The sequence below is a fragment of the Vicia villosa genome, unplaced genomic scaffold (assembly GCF_029867415.1).
Source record: "Vicia villosa cultivar HV-30 ecotype Madison, WI unplaced genomic scaffold, Vvil1.0 ctg.000163F_1_1, whole genome shotgun sequence".
In the NCBI taxonomy this organism is placed as follows: domain Eukaryota; kingdom Viridiplantae; phylum Streptophyta; class Magnoliopsida; order Fabales; family Fabaceae; genus Vicia; species Vicia villosa.
Window position 1 is genome coordinate 791,412 of NW_026705046.1, and position 13,335 is coordinate 804,746.

The 13,335-nt window shown below is 31.6% G+C and overlaps 2 protein-coding genes across 2 annotated transcripts; one reads left to right on the top strand and one right to left on the bottom strand.

The window, feature by feature from the left end:
* Nucleotides 1-2,200: 2,200 nt before the first annotated feature.
* LOC131624845 (cytochrome P450 77A3-like) lies at nt 2,201-4,136 on the top strand. The gene has a single exon (XM_058895763.1). It carries the CDS (start codon nt 2,408-2,410, stop codon nt 3,956-3,958), a length of 1,551 nt encoding a protein of 516 aa, XP_058751746.1. The 5' UTR covers nt 2,201-2,407; the 3' UTR covers nt 3,959-4,136.
* A 3,168-nt stretch (nt 4,137-7,304) lies between these two features.
* On the bottom strand, nt 7,305-9,966 carry LOC131624846 (RING-H2 finger protein ATL74-like). The gene is made up of 3 exons (XM_058895764.1): nt 9,520-9,966; nt 9,313-9,410; nt 7,305-8,036 (listed from the first exon to the last, which is right to left on the bottom strand). Exons 1-3 carry the CDS (start codon nt 9,676-9,678, stop codon nt 7,622-7,624), a joined length of 672 nt encoding a protein of 223 aa, XP_058751747.1. The 5' UTR covers nt 9,679-9,966; the 3' UTR covers nt 7,305-7,621.
* Nucleotides 9,967-13,335: the final 3,369 nt, after the last annotated feature.

The following is a 13,335-nucleotide window of genomic DNA, read 5'->3' on the forward strand; positions in this document are numbered from 1 at the left end:
AATCATTTCATGTGACTATGAAATTAGGCTCTAAATAATTGAGCCAACTTTTTGCACAATTCCATAGAGAATAAAGGAATAGTTGGAGCCAAAGGAATCATCAATTATACCATGAATTTTGGAATCGCTTGCAACTTCAAGAAATTGCTTAAGTTGGGGATCATTTGTCGCAACATTTGAGAATTGTACATTAAATTGTAACATTTGAAACATTGTAGATTTGAACTCAAAATGTGTAACAATAATCTCTAGTCTAATGATAACGTTATTCATGGCAAATTGGCAATAGGACTACAAATTTAATAATCTGATATTTCTTGCTCAGATATTGGAAATGTCAATGATTATAGTTCTCTTCAACTTGCCTTGTCTAAGGAACATGTGATTTTCATTCCAATTTCATAATTACGACTTTCTGAAATACTTTATAGAATTTATGATTTTTTGGTTTATACAATCTTCAAGTTTTCTTAAATACTTATGAGTATTTTCTTCCTTCTATTTGTTATGCTGATTTTTTTCATAAATATTTATTTTTTATAAAAAAAATCATAAAAGATGTTTATAAATATACTTCTACAAACATTTTTTTTTTAAAGTAGAATAATCAAACATAAATAAATGTCTTCACACAATTCAACAACAAAATCTTGTGCCATCCTGACACACTGTCCATCTTTAGAGTGGTGCCATTCCTCCACACAATAATTGTAGCACTGAATTGATCCACCTCAACATGCTCTCATTATAACACAATTTCCCAATCTAACACATCACCTTCTCTACCACAACCATTGATGAAGCAATGCACATAATTATAAAGATTAAAATAAGAGAATTGTTGCAACTTGCCATTAAAGTTATATGGTTTTCAATGCATATAGAAACATTAAACACCGTAAAAATAACATGAATCATACTAGTACAATCTTAATAAAAGTGTAAGTACTTGGTGACTCATTTGACTCCATTAATTTCTTGACAAGAAAAAAAACACATAGTAAATGTTTTGTCGTTGACTTTAAACTTTGTATTAAATGATTTTAAACTCTTTTAACTATTAGCCGCTATATTAGTTATTTTAGTTAGACATAAATTTTCTATCACCTCTCCATATTGAATTGAACCACCTCATCTATAGGTTGAACCAAAGTAGTTGAGTCCATTAACTACATGTCACTATCTAACACACTTTACCATTCCCTGAACCCAACTCCATTTTTTCGGTACTAACTTCTTAAAAGTACAGTTAACTTGCCTGTACATACAACATTCTGACGTAGGGCATTCACTTTTAATTTTTTACTATACTATTTAAGAATTGTGAGTAAGGTTGGAGTTACTTCTGTTTAAGGTTTGGAATTAAAACCTCATTCTTAAAACAATTTGATGTAAGTGTGATTTTGAAGAACTTGGGTTTAAATCATAACTAAAAAATTCTTGATTAAACTTCTTACATGTAACTTCTTCGACTAGTTAAAAGAAGAGTCTTGGATGAAACTCACATACACATACTAGGTGCGATGATGGAAAATATTGCAGATTTAAATTCACGTCTCTAACATTAAAAAATATTTTTAGAGTCTTTCACCATTTACTTTACAAATCATCTTTTAAACATATGAACGATCTATTGTTTCGAATTAATCATGATATTTTTATGTTGTTAAAAATATAAGATAGATTCTTCTTTCTTTACCATTATATTTTTAAGATCCAAGAATCAGAACTCAAACCTAATATTAGAATTCGATCCTCTACATTTATTTAGACGATTAAACTTTGAAGAAGTCAATTTCGTCTCTGATGCTCTGTTTTGTAAAAATATCGGATAGCTGATAAGTTACTAGTAATTTATAGTTGATGACGGATAGCTGCTAGATTATAATTAATGACTAGTAACTTATGACTAAAAGTTGATAATTCAAATGAAGTGTTTGGTAAAGTAGCAATAGAGAACGACATTACAATCGGCAGAAAAAGAGAATGGAGGTAGGTGTAGTGAAAACGGCGGAGAAAAAAAATTTAAAAAAAATTGCAGTAAAACATTCATAATTTTTTTATACAAAATTTTACTATTTCTATTTATGAATTTAAAACTGAAAAAGTTAAAAGGTAAAAATTAAAAGCTAACTTTTTTATCATATAAAAAAAACTTTAAATCTAACTGTTTCTACAACTGCAGCACAAGCAGTTGTAGATGATGAAGTCTCTCAAATAGCTGCCTCACTTGTAAGTCCAACCAATCATGCTGGCAAACTTGAAAGTGCTTTTATTAAACCTACCTAAAATTTCACACTATCCTCCATTCATATAACCATCCATATCTATCCATGTCTCCTCCATTCTTATAACAATCAACTCCAACAATTCCTTCTTTAATTCTCCCCTTCCATTCCAAACCAAAATGGCTTCTTCTCTCTTTTCATCCACTGCTTCTCTTTCCTCTCACTACCATCTCATCTTCACTGTCTTAGCCTTTCTCTTATCAGCCCTCATTTTCTTCCTCACTCAAAAAACCAAATCCAAAAGCCTCAACCTTCCACCAGGTCCACCCGGATGGCCTATCGTCGGCAACCTTTTCCAGGTTGCGCGTTCCGGGAAACCATTCTTCGAGTATGTGAAAGAAATGAAAGCAAAATATGGTGCAATATTCACACTCAAGATGGGAACAAGGACTATGATTATCCTCACGGATGCGAAACTTGTGCATGAAGCTTTGATTCAAAAGGGTGCTTTGTATGCAACTAGACCACCTGAGAATCCTACAAGGAACATCTTCAGTGCCAACAAGTTCACTGTAAATGCAGCGGTTTATGGTCCTGTTTGGAAATCACTGAGGAGAAACCTTGTTCAGAACATGCTGAGCTCAACTAGACTCAAAGAGTTTAGAACTGTTAGAGAGAAATCAATGGATAAACTCATCAATAGGCTTAGTGTTGAAGCTGAGAAGAATGATGGTGTTGTTTGGGTTCTCAAAGATGCAAGGTTTGCAGTTTTTTGCATACTGGTTGCTATGTGTTTTGGTTTAGAAATGGATGAAGAGAAACTTGAGAAAATAGATCAAGTTATGAAGAATGTTCTCATCACTTTAGATCCAAGAATTGACGACTTTTTACCAATCCTAAGCATGTTTTTCTCTAAGCAGAGAAAAAGAGTTTTAGAAGTTCGAAAAGAACAAGTTGAATTCATAGTTCCTTTCATCGAGCAAAGAAGAAGAGCAATTCAAAACCCTGGTTCAGATGAAACAGCTACAACATTTTCATATTTAGACACACTTTTTGATGTCAAAGTTCATGAAGGTAAGAAATCATCACCTTCTAATGAAGAGCTGGTTTCACTTATCTCCGAGTTTCTCAATGGAGGAACAGATACAACAGCAACTGCTGTTGAGTGGGGAATAGCACAACTCATCGACAATCCTGAGATTCAAGAAAAACTCTATCAAGAAATTAATATGACAGTTGGAGACAAAAAAGTAGATGAAAAAGATGTTGAGAAAATGCCTTATTTACAAGCTGTGGTGAAAGAGTTGCTAAGGAAGCATCCTCCAACACATTTTGTACTAACACATGGTGTTACCGAGCCTACAACTTTAGGAGGGTATGATATACCAATTGATGCAAACATTGAGATTTACACAGCTGGCATAGGTGAGGATCCTAAATTGTGGCCCAACCCTGAGAAATTTGATCCTGAAAGGTTCATTTCTAAGGGTGAGGAAGCTGATATAACAGGTGTTACTGGTGTGAAAATGATGCCATTTGGTGTTGGGAGAAGGATATGTCCTGGTTTGGCTATTGGTACTGTGCATATTCATTTGATGATGGCTAGGATGGTTCAAGAGTTTGAATGGAGTGCTTATCCACCAGGGAAGAAGATAGATTTCACTGGAAAGATGGAGTTTGCTGTTGTGATGAAGGATCCGCTAAGAGCAAAAATCAAGCCAAGAGGTTAAACTTAGTAGTGGTATAATTTTTGTTGGTTAATTCTGGTCTGTTTGTTTCTACAACAAAGATTTTATATCCTTTTTTTTTTACATATACATCATGTAATGACTTCTGTGTTTTATCTTAACTACTAGTACTCTTGTTTGTTGGATAAATTTGATTTGGAGCTGTCATAGTTGTATCTTATTATATCAATAAACGAATTAATCAAGGAATTCTTTTCTTGATTTAGTTTTCCCCTGTTTAGAAAGTGTGTCTAATGTAGGGGTGTTCATGGTTCATGAACTGCACTGAACCGAACCATATAATTGGTTCAGTTCAGTTTTTAATAACCATATCTATAACAATTCAGTTAATTGTTAAAACAGATTCAATTCAATTATAAATTGGTTTAAACCGATTACTTTATATAAACTGGTTTAAAACCAGTTTGAAGTTATAAACTAATTTTATATTAAAAATTGTTTCAAAATCTATTTATTTTGAAATTTTATTTAATATATATATATATATATATATATATATATATATATATATATATATATATATATATATATATATATATATATATGCGCGAAAATGTTTGTTTGGGTAGGTGGTTTTAGGATCAACAGCTTTGGAAAATCCATTAATTCCAATTTGTGAAACCTCTTATTTATTTATTAATTATTTCCAGACACAACATTTACGTATATGTACGGAATCCAGTGATTTTCAATTGTTCTCAAACACCATATTTACATTTGATAATCCTTATTTATTATGAGACACTAAATTTTCTTGCAGGTGCATTATTAAACCAGATAAAAAAATTAATTAAAAATTTGCAATAATTTATTCATTAACAAATATTTATTTGATAATCTTCATTAAACATTATTAATTCAATAATCTTTATTAATAAATTATTAAGCCTCTTAAAATTGATTAATCATGATAAAAAAATATTTAAAGAAAAACTAACACCCTATAATAAACGTATAATAAATATGTAAACAATTTTAAAAAAATTAAACCAATTTATAAATTTGAATTTCGGTTATTGAATTATTTATAATATACAGTTTAATTCACTAACCACTTAAAACAAACAACCATGACATATAAAAATAATTTGTGCAAAATTAATAATATCAACAACTTAAATATTAGATTGTGGTGGGACATAAATAGTGAAAGCGGTCTTCTTCTGAGAAGAATTACGAACTTAATCAGTTAGGTACAAATAAATTTAATTGCGGGTATGATACACAACAACCTGTCCATAACAATTTGAAAATTAAATTTAAGTTTTCAAAAAATGGAATGACCATGAAAGATAGAGGATTATTTTCAGGAAAAAAAATGATTTTCAAATTTTTTTCAGCAAAATTTTTTTTGTGAAACTCTTTTTTTATATTTTTTTTTCTAAACTTTTAAGGAAAATATTTATTTTCTGAAAAAATAATATATTTGAAATTTTTATTTTGTTTTCAGAGAAAAATATCATTTTTTTTTAATCTTTTTAACCTTTTCAAAAAAAATTATTAGTTTTCAATTTATTTTTTATTCGAGAAACTAATTAATATAATTAAACCAGTTTATAAAAAGAAACTGGTTCTGAACCGGTTTTAAACTGAATTTGAATTGTTTAATTTAAATGGTTCAGTTCATTAACCATTTAAGTGGTTCAAGTTTTTTACAGTGCAGTGCAATTCAGTTCAAGTATACAATTCAGTTAACTATATTTTTGAACACCCCTAGTCTAATGTGCCTCTTGTGCAAGTGTGGTCTCTTTGGGGGTGAAATGTGAATACTGATGTGCAGGTTTCAGCCAGGAACAAGGATAAAGGAAACAATTAGGATATGCAGATAGCAGCAGTTGAACTGATTCATAAGAAAGGGTCAAAATAAGTCTTAGTGACAGGATACATATTTTGCAGAAATGTGATGAGTATGTGTATATGTACATATAGAGTAATTCCAGTCCTTTCATTCCTCCTTCATTTTGAGCTAATACAATTGAAAATTGGAAACTGCGTCTCTTTATTTTTTTGACAGAAGGATATTCTGTTCAACAATTGCTAGGCTGAGATAAGAATGTTTACTTCATTCTGCACATATCTTGTCTGATCACAAACTTACTAAGTTCGGTTCATTTAATGATGGACAGACAAACACGCCTCAGTATGTGACCATGACAGACTAGTAACACATGTATTGTAACACTGAAACATGCTTGTAAAGTCATTACTTCAGCACTCAGCAACTAAATTGAATATACTTGTATACTATTTTATGTGTTTGGAAAACCAAGATGGACTAATAGTTACCACTGCTCAACCAAACACAAAATTTACAAGGGGAAAGGAAACAAAATCCTACATCAGTACCGTGGCAAAGAAATATAGTTGAACACATAAGCCTGTCTATGTTAACTTTGCTATGTATAGCCAGTCCCAAGTCCGGATAAAAAGAGAGAGTTGTGTTAGGCTGTCGACAGCCAACGTGAAACTTGTGTTGAATCTCTATGACATAAGAGACATAAATCATTTGAGAAGGCACAACTTCTAAAATATGGATATTAATTTAATTAGATGGAGTAAATGGTAGTCAGGTTTTTTAATTGCAGATTATTGTTAGCCTCATGAAAAATGCTAGCGGCACTCACTTTTAACACCCTATTTAATATTCAGTCTCTTATTGAGTGAAATTCATATAAGTCCCGCAACTTTAAGAGAGACTCGTTCCCAAGATATTGCAGCCTAGATGAATTTCACCCAAAGAATACTGAAAAGTGAATGTTGTTAACACTTCACTTAGCCTCATTGAACATTCTTTCCAGCATTATCAATATTCTTATTACAAACAAATAAAATTACGTTCCGAGTGAAAATGGAAAAATGATAGATATTGGAGAAAAGAGAGGAAATTTGAGTCATTCCTTTCTATTATGCTTAAACAGCAAGCACCCCACATCATATCAATCACAAAGAGTGACTACAAAACATTAACAACATTCAGTTTATATCAGTTGAAATTATTCACTTTACCCCCATGTATTAAAAAGCTTACTTTACAAGAGTTGGGTCCCTTTTTAATCCTTCTAGTACTCTTCCTTTTCCTGATAAGAGAACAAACGAGTGGATTCTAGGGTGTACAAGATATAATCTTTTCACAGCAAACTAAGGACCATAATCATTGAATTTTCCTTCAAAAACATCATAAAAAAACATATGAAAAAAGAATGGAAGTACTCGCCAAGAAATAAGAATCTTGATAGGAAAACAAATGTATTCCAAAATAAATGAGAAATTGTTGGACAAGAAGACAAAACATTAATGGTGACATGTGAATTCTATTAATACAATGGTCTGCATGGTGAAAGACAGCTGTAGCTCCAGCCGATATCAACTAATTCTAGTCTTTAACAATTACATGTAGGAAAGTGTGTGTCTGTGTGCGTGCGTGTGTGATTGATTGATTCAACGTTCAAGTTCTAGCTATTGTTGAAGATTAAGAAAAGAACAGAGGAGACAGCAGAGGGAGGCCCCGTAGAGGGGCAAAATTTCATTGCTATATATACAGTAAAATAAAAGAAAATAACCATCTTTCAACATGCTAATCCATTCCACTCCAATTTTGGAACATGAACTTTACTCAATTAGTAATTTGAAAGGAACCAACCAAATCTATAAATTTGATGGGCTCTCTACATGTTTCTTCTCTTCATCTTTAATGAAATCACCCTGACGTAAGGAGGTGATACTCTCCGTATCAACTGCTCCATCGCCCTCAGATGGAAAGTGATCCTCTTGAATATGATTCACTCCGTGGTTATCTGTGGTTCTTGTCAATAATCCATTGTTAGCCATTCTACAATGATAATGATGAGTGTCAAAGGACTCCGTTCCATGATGAGAGCTATTTACAGGTTGCATTGACTGCGTTCTCTCGGAAAATTCGCGCAGTGATATTCGACAAACAGGACAAGTTGCGTTCTGCTGCAGCCATAAGTCTATGCAGGCCATATGGAAGGAGTGTCCACAAGGGGGAAGGATACGCAGTGTATCTTCACCTTGGTACTCTGAGAGACAGACTGTGCATCTGCAAGTAAAACAGTACAACAAAATTGAATGTTACGTACCATGAATTAATCATCTGAAAGAGAAGTATATGTCACAAACTATTTGAGAATACTCCAACAGCTAATGCACAACCCACAGTTAAGTTCCTGAAATCTTAAACTAAATAAAATAGTATTTCATAGTTGATAGGTATTGATATGTAATCACTATTATTAGTTAGCCAGTTAGTTAGGGGGTTAGATGTGAATTATATAAATAGAGAAGGGGATTGAAGGAAACCCGGCTTGTAATTTCAGAGAAACAGTGCCTTTAGGTATTGTGGGAGGTGCAGACCCTCAAAAGTCTGCAAAGTTTGTCGTAAAAGAAATTTAAAAATTACACGAAACAATGGGACTTGATATATTCCCAAGCTATTTAAATTACCAGTATGATGGTCAAGGTTAGATTAATTCTTCTTTAGATAATTAAGGAGAATGACAGAAAAATAAAAGGTGCTTATAAGTTATAACAAGCATAAATTGCTCCGACCTCCCATGAGGGTTGCATAAGTTGTTATATCACCCTCTTGCTTGTGTTGTGTCATAGTGTATGACAGGTTACTCGAAGGCAGTATGCACGTTTAGAAAGAAAATGAAATAGATATAGACTATGAAGGGATGGAAAATTCATTAAAAAAAAGTTAGGGCAATTAGCTCTGGTAAAATGGCCAAAACAAACAATACACACAGATTCACAGGAGCACAAGGAGAGCAAAGGAACTACACTCTGATGTAAGTTTCATCACAAAAAAATCAACAAAACACACAATTATGGGACAACCAAACCACGACACCGAGAAAAACTAGTTCTAAGCAAAAGGAGCATATACCAAGGGTGCATTCGGAATAGCTTATCTAGACTTATCTTATAACATAAGCACTTGCGTAAAGTATTTGAGTGAGCCTTAAAAACACCTTAAGGCATGTCCTTAAGCTATATCCAACTAATTTCAATAAGTTCTCTACAATATCTAGTAAAAAAATCTAAAAGATAACATATTAAAACAGCTTGAGCTTACTACATATGATAATAGTTTATCCTTACTTTATCACGGACTACAAACTCATGTACTTAAAAATTTCATTTTTAGCTAATCAAATTGGAAAGAAACCAAATTATAATAGTTTGCTAAGAAAGTGTTACTAGCGACTAACAAATATCGTTTTGCTCGTTCTCATTAATTTCTCAGCTCACTAATCATGTAAGAAATTAAGATAATAAAATAACATCATAAAACAGGTAGGATTCAAACATACTGAGAATTTTCACCCGCTGCAAAAAACTTGTCACTGTACTTCTTAACTGGAAATTTAGCTACATCTACGCGTTCAAGACCTTGACAACCCCTCTCCATCTGCACACAGAAAGAAAGAAAAAAAGCCCAAATCATCAAAATTCCAAATCAATAAAAAGTTAAAAAATTTCATCTATTTAACAACAAAATCAACATTTTTTTTACCTACCAAGCTGAGATTGGATCTAGAAGCAATGAGAAAGGATCTCCTAGAAGCATTCAAGTGAATCCTAGCACAAATGAGCCTAGTGCAAACAAAAACAATGAACATTGTGCTAACAGCAAAACCAACCATCGTCATTACCAAGTTAATCACAGTCGAAATCATGGTGAAAAGTTTCCTAATTGATAAACACACCCCCCAAAGGAAGAATGGGTTTAGTTTAGGAGAGTGGGAATTGAGAGTGGTGTGTTGTGAGAGTGAAAGAGAGGATTGAAATTGAAACCCTAAAAAAGGAAAAAGGCATGGTTGGTGGTTAATGGTTAGGGTGTGCTAGATTTGAGGGTGTGAGGATAAAGGTTTTTTAGATCTACAAAATCGAGGTGTTAGTGTATACACTCACTCTGATGTGATATCACTTGTTTTTTTCATGCTATGTGTTATGAGTTGTTGAAATGGAAAAGTGGGAGATTTTTATGACTTTAATTTAAGATCAACTCTTTTTTTTTGTAAGCTTGGCTTAGTTTTTGGTATAGTGAAAAGCAATGGTAAATGTGAAAATTTGATTTTGAAATGATTTTGGATTTGGTTGTTTTAAAATAAAATTGATTCTATCTTTAAAATTAATTCTATTTCAAATATGAAAAATATCATTAATCCTTTTTTATCTTTATATCATTAATTAACCTTGTCTATGTTAGCATTGTTATGGATAGGCGATATCAAGACCGAATAAAAGGAAATGATTATGTTAGGTTGTTATTCGTAAGCATGATGTTGTATGACTCGATTACAATGTTAGAAGAGTAAGGGTTGCGGCACTGAATCTAGTGATAAATAAGGTAAGAGTTTTCACATTTTTGTAAACGAGTGAGTAAAGAAGTTAGTTTATGAGAGTATGATTCATTTTAGAATATAGAATATAAGCACGCTTATTATGAAATTTACGGAAATAGGGGAGATTGCGGTTAGGAAGAAGTTCAATTTTATGTTCCTACTTGAGACTAAGTGAACGTGTGAAGAGGTGAAAGAATTAGATATTCGAAATTTAACCTTTAGTACACTAACAAAGTTAGAACAAGAAATAGGACTCATATTATTATATATACAATGAGTGGAAGAAGATGTTGTTGAGGTGAAAATTGTTGGTGATTTTAGTATCATCAATGTATTTTGGTAGTAATGTGATTTACTACAGGCCAATGCAATTATGCGTTAAGTTTGAAATTAGTTAGGGTAGTGCGGAGTGCACGCTCGTCGAGCCAAACGTGTAACTGAATACGAATAATAGAAACGGGGTTCCAAGGGGCGTAGCCCCTGGCGGCGTGCGGGGCAGCGCCCCGTCGGGGTCCAAGGGGCAGAGCCCCTGGCGGGGTGCGGGACAGCGCCCTGCCGGGGTCCAAGGGGCGCGCCCCGTTCGAAAAATTCGTTTGAATAGTTATACCCTTTCCCAACAGACATGACCGTTTTTTCCGAAAAGGTGTGTCTGTTCGTTTTCTGTTATTGGTCTCCTATATAAGGAGTCATTTGGCCTCGATTTTGGTACACGAAATATACTTCCTCTCTACATTCTGATCTGTTCTCTATTGTCAGAAAACAAATTGCTCTTCGAGAATTATTCCCGCAAAGATTTCGTGAACCCAGACAAGAATAGGGTCGAAATACTTTGTTCGGAAAGTGAACGAACACGATTCTTCGAAGATATTCAGGATTATCATACCGATTTTCTAACAAAAATTATATACAATGAGTGGAGAATAGGGTGAAATTGGATAGTAGAGGTTGAATTGACTTTAATTTCTTGTAAAATTAGTTTTTCTTAAAATCATAGTTTTACAAAATAATGGACAGCGAAAACTAATAAAATATGTAATGACAATTTTTACATTACATGTTTAATACAACTAAAGAACTATATAAATGTTGAAGTTAAGACACAATTAAACAAATTATTAAAAAAACAATTAAACAGCTTCAATCTAAATCTTTTCTTCTTATGATGTATACGGCTCACGAAATTGATTTTCACAAAGCTTTCACTCAGTTTTGAATGTTCACTTACTCATATCTAAAATATATTCTAAACATTTGTATCTCATTGTCTTCATTCGACACTAGTCCTTTGTTTGAGCTTTTGATCTATTTAAAGGAACATAACTCTTAATTTTGTCAATAACAACTTTCACTCAATTCAACGGAGAAGAAACCTTTTTTATTTTGCTGGATAGTCAATCTCAGCCACACAGGGACGGAGCTAGGTTTGTAGTTGTGTGGGCTGGAGCCCCCAACAACATTAGAAAATTGATGGAATATATTTTAAAATTAAACAAATATTTTGAAATATTATTTAGTTAATTAAATAATTTGCCCACATTTAAAAAATAGTAAATAATAATTTTAGTTATTCCAATCCAATACATTTCTTGCTTAATAATTAAACCTTTAAGTTACTCAAAAAAAAAAAAGTGTTAGTGATATGTTTGTAGTTTTAATATAATTAAGGATTAAATTGACGTCTCACATATTCGAAAACTAAGCGGATTAGTTTTTTTTTATAAACAAAGACTCGTTGCAAATCTCTTTATTCTCATGATATTCTAATTATATAGAGTAATATTATTTTGGAAAATATGAGGTATATTGATAGTGTAATTCATGATGATTGTGTATTTTACCAAATCATAAGTTAGTGGTATGATATCATTGAATAATAAATTCTTATTAAATGATGATACAAAATTATTTTACACCCTCCCTACACTACCTTTAATTTTAATTATTTTGTATGTTATTCAATATTATAAATCTATAAATATAATGCCCCTACTATTCAATATTTCTTGCTACATCTCTACAGCCACACCACATAACTCATTCTTGATTTGTAATTCAAAAACATTAACAACGAATAAACCTTATCTACAATATATCTCACACTCCCTCAATTAAAACTTCTCCCCCCTTTTACAAGATCAAAAAGATATATAGTAATAGAGTGTGAGCTAAAATAACTAGCAAACATATAAAATAATTTAGAGAAAATAAAGATAAAGAATAGAGATGAAATAAATAAAAAATTATCAAACAACGGTAAAACTTTCAATATCGTATGAGATATAATGTTTGACAGTTAAGATTCACCTCGAAAATAAAATAAATGAAATATATATGAGAATATTGTGTTACATAGACATGTAGATTATGTTGTAAAGAGAACAAATTAATTAGAAATGAGTCGAACAATTAGAGATTAAAAAATAGAAAATTAATAGATTAAAAACACAAGTTTGAGAGAATTTTAACCTATCATCCCAAATTTTAAACATGACATCCTTCAATATTTTCAAAATGCCAAAAATGTCCCTAATAAAAAAATAACAAAATGGCTGAACGAAATTTTTAGTAATTTATTCAAAAAAAATGGTTGTTCATTCGAAATTTTCAAAATCATGCATTTCAAAAAAATTGATAAAAAATACAAGAGTTTTTATCAGAAATTTTTCCGGTAAAAACGCACACATTTGCAAACAAAAAATGTTTTTTATTTATTTAATATGAACTTCATTAAAAATTAAAATAAATATTTTTTATTTAGTAGTCTAGTGGCTGAAATTTCACTTTTTGACCAATTCTTGCACTCGGATGAACAATATTAAAAATTCATTCATCAATGCAGCTCCTCAATTTGACCACTAATTGTTATACAAGTCTATGTCTTTATCCAATTTTATTAAATAAATCTATGAACAATATCAAAACAGAAATTTAAAATTTAAAATTCTTATTGTTTTGAAAGATAAATGTTTTAACAGTCAAGAAAAAATT

Coding starts and splice junctions, on each gene's coding strand:
- LOC131624846 (XM_058895764.1), bottom strand. CDS start 9,678: ATGATTTCGACTGTGATTAACTTGGTAATGACGATGGTTGGTTTTGCT. Junction 9,411..9,519: donor CTAGATCCAATCTCAGCTTG/GTAGGTAAAAAA, acceptor TTCTGTGTGCAG/ATGGAGAGGGGTTGTCAAGG. Junction 8,037..9,312: donor GCAGCGGGTGAAAATTCTCA/GTATGTTTGAAT, acceptor TTTTACTTGCAG/ATGCACAGTCTGTCTCTCAG.
- LOC131624845 (XM_058895763.1), top strand. CDS start 2,408: ATGGCTTCTTCTCTCTTTTCATCCACTGCTTCTCTTTCCTCTCACTAC.